At 45.0% G+C, this 17,350-nt stretch overlaps 1 protein-coding gene across 1 annotated transcript in view; it reads right to left on the reverse strand.

Moving 5' to 3' along the window:
* Positions 1-8,089: 8,089 nt before the first annotated feature.
* Positions 8,090-17,350, reverse strand: part of GALNT16 (polypeptide N-acetylgalactosaminyltransferase 16) — a 32,693-nt gene continuing 23,432 nt past the window's right edge. The window contains exons 12-14 of the mRNA XM_009071400.1: positions 16,370-16,511; positions 14,964-15,080; positions 8,090-8,227 (exon numbers count right to left, since the gene is read on the reverse strand). Of these exons, the coding sequence (XP_009069648.1) occupies positions 8,090-8,227; positions 14,964-15,080; positions 16,370-16,511 (397 nt within the window). The remainder of the gene's footprint in view (positions 8,228-14,963; positions 15,081-16,369; positions 16,512-17,350) is intronic.

The following is a 17,350-nucleotide window of genomic DNA, read 5'->3' on the forward strand; positions in this document are numbered from 1 at the left end:
ACAAAACTGGTTTCTATTTGGTTTTTTTTCCAAGGTGGCTGAATTAAAGTTCACTTCACATTGCAGTCAGATGGAACCATTCCCAGTTTGGAGAAGGGAGTATTGGGAGCATATGTGACTGTTTTGCAGTCACTGATGCTACAGCTGACAGCAGAACACATTCTCTTTGCTCTGTCGCTTGGTACAATGAGGCAAAACTTGGAATTAGTAGTCCCTATTTATGTGTTTGCCACAGAATTTCCAGCTGTAGCACTGATAGCTCCTGTGTTTAATTTAAAAGGGAAGGAATCACTGGGATGAGGGGTGGAAAAGATCTTCTAGTTCAAGTCTGGTAAGCCTTGGACTGTCTGATCCTCACTGAAATCCTGAGAAACAAGACTCAAGAGACAATGTTCAGAGACAGCCAAGGTGAAAAGCAGGTGGGTGCAAGACTGGGCTGTGACATCAGCCTCAGTGGCCCCCAGTGCTCCACTTTCTCCTGTAGCCTGAGAAAAAGATGCCTGCACATCAGTGCAGCCTTGCTGTCAGCTGCATAACATCCCTTCAGTGGGAGCCAGGTTTGAAAGTCACAGTCTGAGCACTGTTCTTCCAAGTCCTGGCTGCCTGGCACAGGCCAAACTGTCCTCTGAAACAGAAAGGGGGCAGCTTGCAAAAGGGCTGAGGGCAGCAGGGATTAGAAACAAGAGACAGGTCTAGTCGTCCTCAGGGTCTGACCCAACAGACTTGTCCTAGAAACAATCCCAGCCATCACAGGAAGACTCCTGCTCCTTTCACAACTTTCTTCTTCACCCTGTTGCTCTACTACTGATTGTACTGAAAGGCACTCAGCAGACATCTTCCCATTTTTTTCTACTCTGGAAACTAGGGCCGCATTTGAATGTCCTCATACATATTTCAGCACTTCTCTTTCCACTGCTCTTCCGTTTGCCACAGCACTGGGAACAACACTGCTTCTCTTCAGCAAGGGTGGAATGCAAGGCATTGCCTTCAAAATATACCAGCATTGGCATGATTTCTGGCTTGCCCTCATTATATGTTGGAAGGCCTGGGAAACAAGGTGTTTTGGTGGCTAAAGAAAGTCACACAAACTCTGGTGAACTAAAGATGTCACATCTTCAAAGAAGCTGTTCTCTGTACTTTGTATGCAGCTGTCCCACTTGTCTTCAAAGAAGCTGTACTTTGTATGCAGCTGTCCCACTTTTTTGAAACCTTTGTGGGCACTTCCAAAATGCAGCTATACTGCTGGTCCAGCTCAGGTCACCCAGCTGCTGAAGGGAAGCCAGTAGCAGACAGCAGCAGGTCTACAGGTTAAAACCAAACAACTCCATGGCAGCTCCATAGGGCAGCGATACGACATGCCAAGGTGTGAGGTGAAAAGGGATCTTGAGAGCTAGGATGAAGCCTGTGTGAGCTAACTACTACCCCAGGAGGCAGCAGCCACCATGCTTACAAGAAGTTCAGGCTGCTACAGAAAAGGGGATATTGAGATCCACCACGAGTTGAGACTGAGAGGGGAGAAGGCAAAGCACCCCATGGCTCTGAATAGAAAATTCAGGGAGAAGAGCCCCTGGGAAAAGAACATAGTGACAGAGCTGGAGGTGCAGAGGGATCCACGGGTGGCCTTTCAGGTCAGTGAACCCATTTTGTTCACTTCATGCTCATGAATTTGTGCCTTCCCCAGGCACTGGCCAGCTCATCCCCCAGCACACTGCTGCTGTTGTTACTGCCAAGCTCAGGTCTGCTGCAGGCAGTGGTAAGCAGTGTTGCTATACTAGTTTCCATGGAAATCAAAACCAGAGAAGTTGGTTTCCACCAAAATCACAATGAAACACAATTTTGTCCCAGGTGGATTATTTTGTTATTTTTTCCCTTCTTCTTTTTGTTTTTTCCCATGCAGGACAGCTGAGGCTGGATTTGTTTTAATGACTTGGATTTGTAAAGCACAATTTTCATCAATATGTCAAGCAGAAGCTGCTATTTCCATACAGATGGAATGTCTCAAAAATAGGCAAGTCTGAACACTTACCCAGTGTCATTTTCAGCACAGAAATACTACCTTGTTCTGTCCTGGTTTTAATTACTGGTCAGTCATGGGTGAGATTTAAGCAGCATTTCTCAAACAGATGCAGATCAGTCCAAAAAGGAAAAGGTTGTTCACTTCCCTCCCACACCCACTCCCATTGCCCAGTGGCTCCTTTGCAACACACTGCAGCACAGAAACAGTTTTTAACCCAGCTCTGGAGTGTATCACATGTGTTTGCAAAACACCTTACAAAAGCAAAGCCCTAGAAAAGTGGATGGCTGCTACCTTTCACCCAAGCTGGGAGAGCAATGGATGCTCCTCTGGGAGAGTGAAGGATGCCTCCTGCCTGCACATGGGCAAAGAGTTCTCCACTGGAGAAGCAGAGCCAGAAGCTCAGCATGCTGCAAATATCCTGTTTATTTTCACAGGGTATTGCACTGCTGGTTTTTTGCTACTTTAGCAGCAAAACAAACACACTGAAAACAAGTTTTCTTTCAGGGAGATCTAAACATTTAATTTCAGTATTTGCAGTTCTGTTTAAAAGTGCTCACAAGTCAAGATGAAGGAATGAATCTTAGGTCCTCTAAAAGGGAGGGATACAGGAGCTCTTCAGCTGTGTTAGCCAAGCAGTAGAGACCAAAAGAGAAAGGATGCAGAAGCATGTGAGGATGCTTGCCTGAGGGAAGAACAGCAGTTGGGTTTCCAGATGCTTCTGCACTTAGTATTTACTTCTAAAATACTGAAGAGATACGATTGGAGCGATAGAGATATCTCCTTCCACAAAGCTTGCAGCCCAAAAGCAGAGGGTTTTGAGAATGAAGAGATATCCCCATAAGGTTTTTGTATCAAGCAAATCCCTTTTAACAGACTGCAGGAAAAGATGGTCTCTTAGCACCTGGATTTGTCACTGAACCTCTGTTTCTAAGAAAATAATCTGCTTTGCAAGTGCTAAAAATGAAGTATTTGAGTATTTAAAAAATATAACAAAACAAACAAACATGCAGCAAATCCAAACAACACTTGATTTTCCCCTTTAGACAAAGCATCTACTGAATTTGACCCAGCTGTATGACTGCTGTGGTGATTCTATGTTTTCAACCACCTGCAAATAAATGACTCCCCTATAATTTTCCCCACGCTTGGTTTTAGTCCCCTTTGACGCACCTGTTTCTACTCCAAACTCTTCTCTACCTCATGTATGCATCAGATCACTACATATCTGACCCTATCCTCCTCAGAGGGTAACCTATTCCTCACTCATTTCTCCTTCCCTCCCAGCCCCCCAGTCTGGCTCTTCAGAAGATCAGTATATAATTTTCCTAGACAAGACTAATTAAATTCTTCCCAGCCATCATTAAAGCCTGAGAATCTCCTGATTTCTAGGGCAGTTCAGTGGTCATCACTCAGTGTGCATGGCATGGCTCAAGGAACATAGCCCAACTATGTCTTGCTACAAGTACAGCACGAAGAGACAAAACCCCAACACTTCTCCTTTTTAATGAGTTCTCACAGCACTCAAACATCAGATATGCTACCAGGCAGCACGGGGAAGCACTGGTTCCCCCACACCAGCTGACTTCCAGCATACCTTCACCCTCCTTTTCTAGACAGATGCTTTAGCACAGCTGCTTTCTGTAGAGGCAGATCCAGCTGATCCTAGTTTGAAAAAGCCTCTGCAGCTGAACTAGTAGGCAGTTAAGCCCTGATTTTAAACTCAAAGTCTTTTTTTTCGTTTTTGGTTTTTGTTTTTTTTTTTTAAAATAATGTGAGGTTAGGAAAGCTTACCAGGCTCCTTGGGCAGTCACTGCATTTAAGGCTCAGCAACATACATATTAGGAGGCATCTGTGGGTGGTGATGCTTCTCTGTCCTCAAGCCAGAGGCAAAAGAAAGGTCTTTGGGAGGCTTTCATAAAAAACAGGTAGGCTGATAGCCTGAGGAAAAGATCAAGGAGGGAGTAACAGGAAGAATTAATTCCCCCCATCCCCAGCTATTTCTTTCAGCATGTAAAAGTCAGTCTATTGATGGCCAGAAAGGACATGTTTCTGCCTATCCAGCTGAGAAGGACTTCTTCAGTTATTTTCAACTGATACGCCATTGTATCCTGGAAGTATCTCTGCCAGCTCCAGTAGTATCCCTCTAGGATACTACTAGGAACCCATGCAAAGAATTGGGGTATTTATGTCTAGGGAACAAACCCAGTGAGAGACAGAGGAAGGGACCAGGCAAGAAAGGATGCTCTTTTGCAACAGGAAATAAGGGGAAATAAGAACAGGCTGAAACACTTGTCTCAAAATGGATTTTATTCCAGGCATTAAACAGATTCTGGCACATGCTTTCTTGAAGAAAAGGGAAAACGAATCTGGGTTCCACATAAATTACATCTGGCAAAGTGCAATGTACAAGTGAGTGGGGAAAATAAACCTTTTCAAATTGATTTCTGTACAACAGTAGTTTCAGCTCCTCTTAAATAAACCCCCATTGGTTCATGGCACACAAAATTACATTGGATGTTCTGATACAATTACAGCTTTCTTTAAAGATATTACCAATGCAAGTGCTCTATCTTGGCAGTCTAGGGGGCTGTTCAAAGTAAACAGGAAAACAAGGCTGAGCAGCTGCTTGTTCTGACACTTAAAGAAACACAACACTGGGCCAAATTTCAGGGCTCAGCCAGTTTGCTTGCAAAATCCTTATCAAAGTCATGTTCCAAAACATGGCACTACGTGGACCTTGGGGGAAAAAAAGCAGAGATAACACTGTTCTTCCTTCCATTTAGTACAAGGAAAATGGAAAGTATGCTAACAATGAGTATGGACAAGACTTTGTTTATTCTGAGGAGAAGTTCAGTTTGCCCACACTTGAAAGCAGCCTTTTGTAATGTACCTCATTTTCAGTAATTGCTAACATATATTGGAAACCAATGGCTTCCAGAAGATGGTGTGTGTGGGGGTCCACATTGAGCTAAAGCAATGCTTTAGCTGACAGCAGAGTGAATGGCTGGAAGGTGATCTCAGGAGAACATCCAAACCCAGGTAGAGTTTAATTTTTTTAACTCCTAACTCCAGAAGCAATCTCAGTTACTGACATCTAGCATATGTCCACCTTTTCCCTTTCCTCCCCCAGGCCAGAGCACCTGAAGAAGGACAGTGTCCAATCTTCAGCTGCCCCAGCTCACAGCCTGAGGTGGATGCCAGCTCACACTCTGCCAGGAGAAGAGCAATATGAAGAGAGGCACAGATCAACACAGCTAGTCCAGGTATATCTGCTCCAGGAGCAGTCAGTAACCTCCAATACTGGAGCCAAACACAGAATCAAGGGCAGTTAGCCATCATACTGACAAGAGCCCTTTGAATTAGGGCTGGCCCAGAGCTTGGAGATTGTATACAAGCAGAGCTGCTGTGGTCTGCAGCAGTCAGGAGAATTGTTTGTAGAGGAGCTGGGCCCTAGTCCCAGTACGGTTATGAAGAAGGAACTGCAAGAAAGCTGCACACACACAGTGGGAGCAAAGGAGGAAGGAGGCAGTACCTGGTGGAGGAGTGAACATACTGTTAGCTTCAACCCTTGAGCTGCTGGAGAGTGAAATGGGGGAAGCTCAGATGGTCCACTTAGGATGCATTTTGATGAAAATACATACTCCTTTCGCACTTCATTGTATACTGTTGCTTACGTACAGTACTTGCTGAATGGCTCCTCACCTGTCTTTGTATCAATATTCTTTGAGCCAGGTATGTGAGAACTTGACTGTTCCTGTCTCCTACTACCTAATGAGGCTGTTCTGGAAGTAGCATCTCCTGTATATTCTCCTGTATATTCTTGGTTAAAAGTGCTATTAGGATGTCATCTCTCCCATCAGTGGGTCTGTCCTGCCCTCTTTCCATTCCTAGGCTATTTTCCTTCCTTCTCTCCTCTCTTCTGACCTCAGCAGTTCCAGTCCAAAGCATCTCTATACAGGAGAGAAATTACAGTCAGTGCCCCCATTCCCACACAGAAGTGCAGCTGTAAGCTTGGGATCAAAGGGAACTGCCCCATGAGTTTTCACAGTGCAGCCAGGTCATTCTCCTGACTAATGTCAAAGTGAAGAGGGAGACAGGAAAAGAGCTCCAGCCACATGACTGATTTAATTTAAAAAAAATCAAGAACAAAAAACATTGTCCAGTTCTCACACAAGCACTTCCCATTCCCACACAGAAGTGCAGCTGTAAGCTTGGGATCAAAGGGAACTGCCCCATGAGTTTTCACAGTGCAGCCAGGTCATTCTCCTGACTAATGTCAAAGTGAAGAGGGAGACAGGAAAAGAGCTCCAGCCACATGACTGATTTAATTTAAAAAAAATCAAGAACAAAAAACATTGTCCAGTTCTCACACAAGCACTTCTGAGCACATGCAATGTATGAAGTACAGTATCTGTTCTTTTGTGAACTGTTTCAGCTAATACCAAGCTAAGAGAAAGAATTAAAAAGAGATAGAAATGTGACCAAAAGCAGCCAGCTGTTCAGAATCCAAATGAACAACCTGTCCCTTCTACACCAGATTGGAAAGGATCCAGGCAAGGCCCAATGAAGGTGGTCCCACCACCTGGTTCCCCTGTCAGGCTCTTGGAGAGCAATGTTGGTTTACAAAACCTAGCTCAAGAGGAAAATTTAATAGATCAAGTAGGAGAAGGTAAGGTTGTGGGGATTTTTTTTATTATTTGAATAGGTAAGCTTCCCCTAGCAGGTCTGAAAACCCACACTTAGCTACAGCTGACCAGTAACTGGGAGCAGGTCTGGGGTGCTAGCTAGAGACAACAGTTGTCTTTGGTATTTCCAGAACACAAAAGGGAGATGTCTCAGGGGAGGCCTGTACTGTGGCAGCATTTGTGCAGGTGTCAGTTTCAGCTAACCTCTCCCCCAGGTGCTCACTGTGAGAAGAGAGAGGTGTCAAAAGTAGAGCAGCCCCAGACCTTTTTGCCTTTCTGAGAGAGAGGGGGAAAAGCAATTAGACAGAGGGATTGGGTGGCTTGTCATTCCAGGCTGTGCTCACAAGGGCTGTGCAGAGCCAGAGAGCCAGCACGAGGACTGTGCTCCTGCCCAAGAAGCAGCAAAGTCTGTCCCAGGAATCATCTGTCCCTTTCTGCCTTTCACAGTGGGGAACTGGGTGGGCTCCTGCCCCAGGCCTGAGCCCCTGAGCCATATGCAGGAGCAGTGTTTGTGTATGTTGCCCATAGAGCTCTGTGCATCACAGTGTCTGGTAGCACCAGGAAGAGCAGGCAGAGAATGATCCCAGCTTCCCTGACATCCCAACGTGCTGGCACCTGTCTCTGACCAGCTCCATCAGTCTCTGGTACCCTGAACCTGCAGACTTGGATCACTCCTGGAGGCAGGGCTGGCCACCTGCCTGTAAAAAAAAGCTGGAAGGAAGAGTTCAACAGGGAATAGTCCCCTAAACAATCCCTGTTATGTTGCTAAAACAAGATTGTATCTTTTCCACCTCTCTTGTCAGCATTGTGCCAACCTCAGCACATTTGACTGTAGGGCAGTTACTGTGGGCAAAGGAAGGAAGGAATGGACTCACCATAAAGAGGTGACAAACCTGCCCCCAGGGTCTGCTAGCTCCTTACCAGCCCCTTCACTCCTCACAATGACTCTTGTTCTGGCCAGTCCTCACTGAGAGACACATGCATAGATGCATGATGTTAGAGTGAAGTGCCAGGGAAGCCAAAGAGCTACCAATGTTTGTACAAGCATTGCCTAAGCTGCTGGACTCAAGGATGCAGAGAAAGGAAAGGATGGGGAGAGCTGCAAGGTACTTCTGATCACTCTGAGTATTGGGCTCTCTGGGTGCAGCTACAAAGCAGAACTTAAGACAACAGATGGGAAGATTTCAACAGCTCTGCTGATCTCTCTCACCCCCAGCTCCTTCTCTGAAAGTTCAGAAACACCAAGCACTCAGCTGAAATGGTGGCTTACTGATGGGCATGATGAGAACATTTAGGGTGAGACATACAAAACCATTCCATCCTTCCCAATCCCCCTCTGTTCCCAGAGTCTCATACACAAAGAAACAAGGAGATCTCTGTGCTACCATCATGTTGCTTGTAGCAGCTCCCACTGTTGGCCAGGTACACCTGCTTGGCAAGGGTTGGTCACCACTCTTCCAGTCTGGTTTTCCAGGCAGAGACCACTGACAAAGTGTTGAATGAAACTGCCTTTCATCTTCCACTTCTGTGAGAAGACACAGGAAAAATATGCTGTTACTTCCATTTCACCACAGAACTGTGCCTTCAAGCTGGAGGTTGAGCATAAACCTCAAGTAAGCCCCAACAGCTGGGGAGAGTGAAAATCTGGGTATGGGCAGCATCTCCAAAGCACTGGTTTCCTGTATTAACAATACCTGGTGTTAGGTAGGGTTAGGGTTTGGCTGAAGTATAGGGCTAGATATTCAGAATCATCTAGAAGGCAAACAACACAAAAATCAGCAAGTAGTGGCATTTTCAAAAGCATATTATAATCAGTTTCCCTATCATTTGTCCTGCATCTCTGGGCTCCCAGATACCTGCCAAAACCTGAAATCCTTCTATGGTTTCTTTCCAATCCATGGAAAGCAAAGCATTGAAAGGAACACAATCTGTCCACAGAAAGCAAAAATCACACTTCCTACTGTTCAGCTGGATCTCTCTCTCTTCCATGTCCTCTCATCTCTTCTTTCATCAAATTCAAGATTTTTCTGAGCACTGCATTGAAAGCTCTTCATAGTTCTGCACCTTCTCAGCTGGCTCTTCTTCATAATCTTATCTGCCCTGCCAACAATTCAGTTTATAAATGTGCATTTGACAGTTTGTCAGTACATATTGCTCTGCCTTCTGCAGCACTCTCTGGGTCTGCTCCCTGACAGCATATCCACAAGGTCCCACATGCAACCCTTTCCTGGTGATCCGCTTTGGTTGTGCTGCTCACCAGGAAAGAAAACATTTGTCCAAACCTAGAACTGCTGGGAAAGGGCTGTACCTTCCATCTCTGCTGGAAAGAGCTGGGAACACTGTGGCTGATAATGAAAACAGTAGAAATGAGTCTGTGGATTTGGGATCTCGCAGGTGAGGCAGCGCTACCCACCTTCAGTGGGGCACAGCTGAGATCTGCGGGCTATAGGATTGAGGGATCCAGGCTTCAGGGATTTTCCCGTCATTCTTTTCAGTCACACAAATGACCCAGTAAGAATTATGGTCTGTGTCCTCAGTCAGTTAACAGCTTAGGAATATTATGAGGATGTTTTGGCTAACCCATGGACTGATGAAGAAAAAGAAACAGCTTGACAATACTGATGAACCTCAAGGCTACTGCAGAAATGATATGCAAAAAGAATAAAAAATTCCTGCAAAATCTGGACAATGTCAAAACTAGAAATGTTTTAATTCTTGGGTAACATGGCAAAAAAGATTGCCACATGCTGTGTGGCTTAAGATATCCAGCAAAGTTCACGTATTGCTGGCAGCTGTCCTCCAAATCTCTGTGCTGGTTATGTTTCTCGGAGGGCAGGGCAGTTGCAAAGCCCAGACTAATCTGTTGCTCCTGTATCACATATTCCTTCAAGACTAAATACCAGAGGCAGCATCAATTTGCCAGCACTGATAGCCCTGTCTGACAGGCTACCACTAAAGGAAAGCTGTTTGTGCAGCAGGGAAAAGCTCTTTTAGCAGATAAGGGGGCAAAGGAATGCAGGGATGATGGACAGGAAGATATGCTGCAATGTCCTCACCAGCTGCTGCAACCCACTGCCTATACAGGTCCCACAGCCATCTGGCTCCCATCTGGCAGAAGTCTCCCTACAAAGAGCTGAGGAAGAGTTAATACCATAAAGCAGCAGCTGTAATGATGGAGCATAAAGCAGGAGGTCTTCTCCCCTGGAAAGCTGCACACTGTGCCTAGCTGGTGTGATCTCTGCATGACAGCCTCAGTGAAGAGCCTTTTGACATTCTCCAAAGCAAACCTACTTCCTTGCCCTCCACTCTCCCACTGCCTCTCTGTATTTGTGAATTCCTAGTCTCCTCCTTCACCTTCCCCTGTGTGTGTGTGCTAGAGAACACCTTCTGGCTGGCTGTCTCTCCCACACACCCCATAGATCACCAAAAGCCCCTGCTGTAAAGGAATATGCTGTCATGAGATTAGAGATGGAGCACAAGAGCAATTACCAGGAGGTGCTGATTTTCTTCTTCCCCCTAGCTGTTCAGGAGAAAACCAGCACCACTGAAGGCTTGTTCATGTTGTGTCTTCACACCAGAAACCTGCTACTATGTCATCTGTCCATGCTGAGCATGTACTCACTGTGATGTCTGTAGGGAGAATCTGCAGCAACAGACACAGCAGGACACCAGCAAACACTCACCAGAGCACATCTACTGCTGTTAACAAACTACCCTGAATGAATCAGATTCTCAGTGAATCACACCACTAGAGAGCACAGCATTTCAAGTCACCCCAGATCCCTTTGTTCAAAATAAAGTGGAGCAAGGATGGGGAAGGGGGAGAAGGAACACTGGTAAGCTAACAGTTGAACATAAGGCTCAGCTGGGCTGCAGGGAGGTGCCAAGTATGGAGCTGTTACAAAGCATATTGACAGTAAATGCCAAAGTAGGGCTCCTCATCTTCCATTTTCAGAATGATGGACCTACCCTTTCTGGTCAGAAATTGCTTTGCTGCTCTTCAGACAGAACTGTATGGAGAGCTGGTAACTGGAATAGCCAAGAATGCTACAAGTTGTAATTGAATGTATTTGCAGAGCCATGGGCACCCTGAAGATGGTCTTGAAGATGATGAACACTAAATTTTAAGTATATGAATGGACAGAGTGTGATGGAAAAGCTCACACCAGCATCCAGCAAGTACTGTCTTCCTATGAGCGCTTAACTTGCTAAAACTAAGAATCACAGCTGAGAGAAACAGGTCTCCTGAAAACTGCTTTCAAGCTATGGCATACTGCCAGTATTGTTTCACCTACTTATTATCATGAAGACGTGGAATCAGGTGCTTCCAGAACAGACAGGCTTTCTCTCCTCTTTTTTGATAGTCTATATAAAGTTGTATTAATCTGCACTTCAGGTAATATGATACACTGAGAAGCAAGGCGGGAAAAATTTCTCAATTGCATACAAAGGGACACAGAACTTCAAATACTGTTAGTCTCACAAGAAAACTTGGTGTCCTCATTTTCGGGCTGAGGTCACATTCCTTCAGCACATCTTAATGAAATATAGCTGTTTAATAGGATTTCTCAGCATGCTTCTTGTTCTGTTGGGAAATACTGTGCCAATGTTTCTCATTTTCATTCTCTTGTTTTAATGTCTGACTCTCACTTTGCCTTCTATTTGTCCTCACTACAATATAAATTAAAACACCACTCCCACCATCAGTCAGAGCCAAAACCAAAGCTGAATGCAATAATTTATTGTGCATTCAACTACAAAATGCTATTCTCCAAATAACATTATGGATAACCTCCATCTGGTTTGAAATCTAGTTCTGATTATGCAGAATAGTTCTTGGCTGCTCTTCTGTTAGCAGTGCCAGCTGTTGCTGTTGAATGATCAAGAGGATCATGGTGCCAAATAGATTTGGTTTCTGGTTTCTTTCAACCCAAGGGAGAATAGTTTGACAGAACCAAAAACCATCTAAAGTTCGACTATTGTCTCATATCCCCCTACTTACAAAATTTGAGACATATTTTGAGGTAAGCCTCTAGATACAGTGCATAATACTCTTAAGCCTCTGCTAGAGTATTACCTATATGTTAGATGGATTGTTGCTAGAACTCTAGCAAAAAATTATCTGCCCTGTGGACACACTTAATGCACAACAGCTGTGTAGCACGGGCACAGATTCAGTTTGTTTAAAAGCAGAAAGCAACTTTAAGAGCTGTATGGTGCTGTCATAAGGATCTAGCCAATTTACTCCAGTGACACTAAAGAACAAAGCTACCACATGTCCCATCTTTTGCCAGAAATCTTGCTTTTGCATGACTCAGACACAGACACAAAATCTAGATCCAGAAAAGTCCAAACGTCTTTCACCACAGATCTCTGATGACAGTGACACCCAAGATGTTCAAAGCTGGGCTTTCATTATGCTGCCATCTCCTCTTAGGACATTGTACGTGTGATGCACGTTGCTCAGCCTCACCCTCTTCCACTCACCCACTTGGGGCTCTTGCCTGTCACTTTCCGCTGTCTGGAGTAACTCAACTCCCCTTTCTCCACCCCCACTCAGCTTCTCTGACTCTCTGAGAAGCCCACTTGAACAGAGAAGTGGATACACCTATGTGCAGTTTGGAAACACAACTCTCCCCCAGTGCTTGCACTTTGGGCTGTGAGTACCCATGGGGAGACAGGTGAGTCGTAGGGCAACCGAAGGACTTTGTTCCCTCCAGCTTTGCTCTTTCTTGAAAATCAGCCTCTCAAATATCAAGAAGAGAGAGAATGGGATAGTTTGCAAGATGACTTACTTCTAGCTAATCAAAATCTTATGTCAGTGTTAACAGCAATTACTGTTGTGTTTATGGAAGGAAAGAATCATAACAACCGTCCCCAGGAACACAACAAACTTGAGCATTACAAGTAGAACTGGCTTCATAAGTAGAAATCTGAAATGGGAGTTTGGGACTATCAAAAAGACCCCAACACTTCAGAGCATTTCAACCCAAACTAGATTAAAAATTCAAATGCATTTCTCCCACCTCATCCCTTCAGCCACAAGGCAGTTTGGAATGGTAGCTGGGATTCAAATCAGTCTCTAATTATTTGAAATGTCTAAACAAAATCCTTGCTTACAGTCAGTTGGCTAAATCATCTGCTAGGTCAAGTCCTTCATTTAAGTGCAGTTTGTTCACATAAGGTAATGGAAAACAACAGCTCACATCCTAAAGTGTGTGTGCATGTCTTTATCATGAACCTGTATATAATCAAGACATCAAGACTCAATAAATCGTATTTCAGCAGCAGAATAAGCCTGCTTGTATTACTGTGGATTAATCTCTGTTATGGCTGATGGGGTTTGGACTCCACCCCTCCTTGTGGGACCTTTGTCCTTCCATGACAGGGGAGGCAGTGAAAGACAGCTGATTTTGGCAGCTGCTGGAGTCCTCTCTGCTGCCAGGGAGGAAAATTCTGCAAGGCACATAAGGGGAAGCTAAGTGACCTAATTATACAGCAAGGGAGTGAGTGATTACCAACAAGAAAAAGGAGCAGGCAAGCACAGCCCACCTGGGATATCCTTGCAGGCTAATCTGAACTCAGAGTTTTCCCAGCATATTCATGGTGACAACTCTTCAAGGCATTTCTGCATTAACCAGCCCTCCAGAGGAAAGTCTACAGAGGTTTTCCATAAATGGGCAAGACTGGATTTCAGCGCTTTCTTTCAGGAAGAACTAATTTCAAGGATTCATATAGCATTAAAAAGTACTGACAAAAGAGGATGCTGCTGAGGACTGGTAGCAAGCTGAGCCATCTCCTGCCTTTGGGCTATCAAAACAATAGACGTGTCAGTAAACACAGAATCAGCATAGCCTTAGATGACAGAAAGTTTGTTCTTGGTGTAGAGGGACACACAGGAACTAGGAGTGAAACAAGACCAATCTGCTGTCTGCCAGGGCTGTGTTATCACCTTTTGTGTTTTGCCCAGTTCTGATACAAAGGCACATCACATCTCTGCTGAGGGCACCCTGGTGAGAGAGGCCTTCTCTCACCTAGTGTTGTAAGGCAAAATGATTGATGTGTCCTGACAGATCAGGGATGCACATCTTGGAAACACCATAAGTCACAGTGCTGCATTTTGCTGGGAACACTGCTGCTGTGTATTTTTCCTCTAGGGAGCAGTTTGGGTGGAACATATGGTGCTTTGTGTCAGTCAGTATTTTTCAAATTAGTTGCATGCACTCAGTTATAAAGGTCTGTTCACATGTCCAAAGACAGCACAAAGAACACAGTTCTCTTACTTATAGGTAAATAAATTATAGCACACACCACGGTCCCTTAGGTATCATAGAACCACAGAATGTTAAGGGGTTGGAATGGACCTTAAAGATCATCTAGTCCCAACCCCTTGCCCTGCCAGGGACACCTCCCACTAGACCAGGTTGCTCAAGGTTTTATCCAACCTGGCTTTGAACACTGCCAGGTTTGGGGCATCCACAGCCTCCCTGGGTGACCTGTGCCAGTGTCTTATCACTCACAGTAAAAAATTTCCTCCTAATATCTAATCTAAATTTCCCCTCTTTCAGTTTGTACCCATTAGCTCTTGTCCTATCACTACAGTTCCTAACAAAAAGTCCTTCTCCAGCTTCCCTGTAGGCCCCTTCAGATACTGGAAGGTTGCTACAAGGTCTCCATGCAACCTTCTTTTTTCCAGACTGAATGGTCCCAACTTTCTCAGTCTGTCTTTGTAAGGGAAGTGTGGCCTACAGTGGGCTCAGGATCTTCATTCTCCCAGTCCCTGCATTTGCCTTTTTTGACTTGGGCAGTGTGGCTAGAGCGTTTGCTGTTGGAGACTGAGGCACAGAAGGCCTTGAGAACCTCAGCCTTCTCTCTGTTGAGGGTAGCCAGGCTTCCCATTTCCTTCCAGAGAGGGAGGCATCAAAGCATTTGGTGCTTACCTACCTCTCTCTGATGCTATGCACCAATCTGGCTGAACACAAACATATCCAAGAACTGAGGTCTGGGTGATGCTGAGCTGGAGCTAACCACACTGCCGAGGGCCCAGGCAGAGCAGACCCCCACATACTGCACTTCCTTCTTTGGTCACAAGCAATTTCATACATCTAAGCTTATGAAACACACCAGAGAAGGAGATGCAGAAGATGGAAAGGAATTTTGTATGCTTTTATAGTACTAGGTTTGCCCCTGCTGGCTGCACTGATGTATGAACACTGGTACATGGCAGTGAAGGTATTAAAACCAGGTGCACAGTTACCTACCTGTCTGCCATCTTTTTGATTGCAGGCTTCCAACATGATTTGAGAGCCAGTAGAGAAGGAGGTAATGGAAAGACACTTGTCCTGCTGTCTAATTAAAGGGTCACTGAATACCCACTCCTTTGAAATAAGAAAAAGAAAGGTTCCATTATGATCACGACAGTGATAGAGTTTTTTCTATCAGATGTTAAAAAAACACCTGTATCCTTTGTTCTGTTCTTACCAAAGGCTCCCTGGGAACACTACTGCAGCAGTCTTCACTGGATCAGAAGTTTATGCTCAAGCTTCATGCATCATGACCATTTCAAAGCCTGCAGCTGGCTCCCCTCATCATCAGAGGTGTCTGATTAACTTAGAACCCATGCAAGTCTCTGCTCTGCAGCTTTACAGATTTGGGCCTACAGAGCAAGGAGGACCCCAAGCCCTGACTTACATGACATGCAACTGCTTCTGCACATTTTACATAGCAGACATGTTCTGTAACAGGTATCCTGGACCTACTGATTGTCAAGCAAAGCAAAACACATGCAAGCATATCCATTTATCACCAGCACAAATAAAGGACAAACTGCATCATTTTCCCCTCCTCTGACTAGATGGACACCCAACCCAATCAACTATCATTATTATATTTTCCCTGAGGAAGAAATACAAAATGCACGGAGTTTCAGAGATCTCAAATGGCAATGACATGGAACAATGAGTCAGATTAAATGGCATGTTGAATGCTGGCTGTAAACTAGTTTCCAACAGTTAACAGATGTGAATATGTGTTTTCTGGCATAAAATAACCAGAAGAAGAGGCTGAGTGTAGCTCTTCAGCTGGTATAAACCAGCACAGCTCCAATGCAGTTAGAAAAGCTGCACTACATTACTGCAGCTGGGGTCTTAGCTATTTAAACTCTATTTGGGCTTTATACTGAAACACATCTGTAAAACAGCACAATTTGAGCCATCTGCAGCTTACAGCTGAACCGGCAGACCAAGGAATGTTTCTGATCCTTGGAAAATCTCTTACCCACATGCCAGGGTACCAGCCAAGCACAGCCCCGGAACAATTCTCATGGGTTGGATGATGAAGCAGAGCACACCCAAGCAATGGTCTGAGTGGGAACAGCTACATGACTGGTTGCACACCTACTGCACAGACTGGTCACCCCCCTGAGCACTGAACTTGTCTTTGAGTGATGAAAACCTTCCTACTCTATGCCTGACTGCTGAGTCTGTTGAGCGAACAGAGCTCCAAGATGGGCACAGCTTGTCTGCTTACTATTAAAATCATTAACAGGGCCAAATTCTTCCTTTATTCACCTGTATACAAACCCACCAAGGCCAGCAATGCCTTTTCATTCTCAGGTAACTAAAAGGACAGAAGCAGAAGCAAATCACCAAACTGAAGCTTGCCTTACCTGAGTGACAGGTGGATTGTTCACTGTCCCTTTACAGTTTCCTGTGCCAGCCAACATATTCCCTGTGGTATCCTGTGCCCGAGACTCCAAGCAGTTTCCTCCTTGTTTAATTATTCCTGGAATCAACTCCTTTTCAGGAATCCTTGAAGTAAAAGGATAGTTGCATGGTACTTCATACACAGAAATGTCCAAAGCACTTCCACATTTAGAAGGGCATAACTGGCCCCTGACTGAAACACCGTCCCCTTTATTTGACAGAAAATTAACAGTATCATGCTAACCACTGGAAATATCCAGAGGAGACAAAAGTCAGGGGAGAACTTGGCCAGAGGGCTGGTACCCTTTTGTTTCAGAAGGCATACCAGGATCTTTAGGTGTACCCCCAGCAGTTTGAGGTGATTTCTCTTCTGAGAGAAGCCATTTCCAGCAAAAAGCCATTTACTGATTTACTCTGCTTCTTCCTGCCCCTTTTTCAGTGTTCTCCCCAGTGCTAACACATATTCACTGTCTCATTGGTAAGAATACAGAAAAGATCTGTCAAGGCTAGACTACAGCTGGATGTTTTAGCCTCCACTCATGTTAGTGCCAGACTGAGATGTAAAGATGTGTTGCCAGGGCATGTTGGCTAACATGTACTAACAACACAGCTCCACCCAGGCTACTTCTCAGCCCAGTAAAGACACAAATCTACTGCATCTTGACCCAGGGTAGGGGAAGGCACAGCTGGTTCTGGCATTCATTAGAGCTTTCTCTGAACCACCCACACCTCTGCACTGAGGCCTCCCAGCTCTATTTGGCTCAACAGTCTCCAGGCAGAGCATCCAATGGGCAAAGACCAAGTCATAACCGGGAGAGATGTAGTGCTCTGGCACTTGTCTACACCTTGCACCTCTAAAAACACCACTATTGCACATCTCTAAGGGACAGCTGTGTGGGGCGGAGCAGAAGGCTCTCAGAGGCAGGAGCAACCTTTTGCAGAGC

The sequence above is a fragment of the Acanthisitta chloris genome, unplaced genomic scaffold (assembly GCF_000695815.1).
Source record: "Acanthisitta chloris isolate BGI_N310 unplaced genomic scaffold, ASM69581v1 scaffold20903, whole genome shotgun sequence".
In the NCBI taxonomy this organism is placed as follows: Eukaryota; Metazoa; Chordata; class Aves; order Passeriformes; family Acanthisittidae; genus Acanthisitta; species Acanthisitta chloris.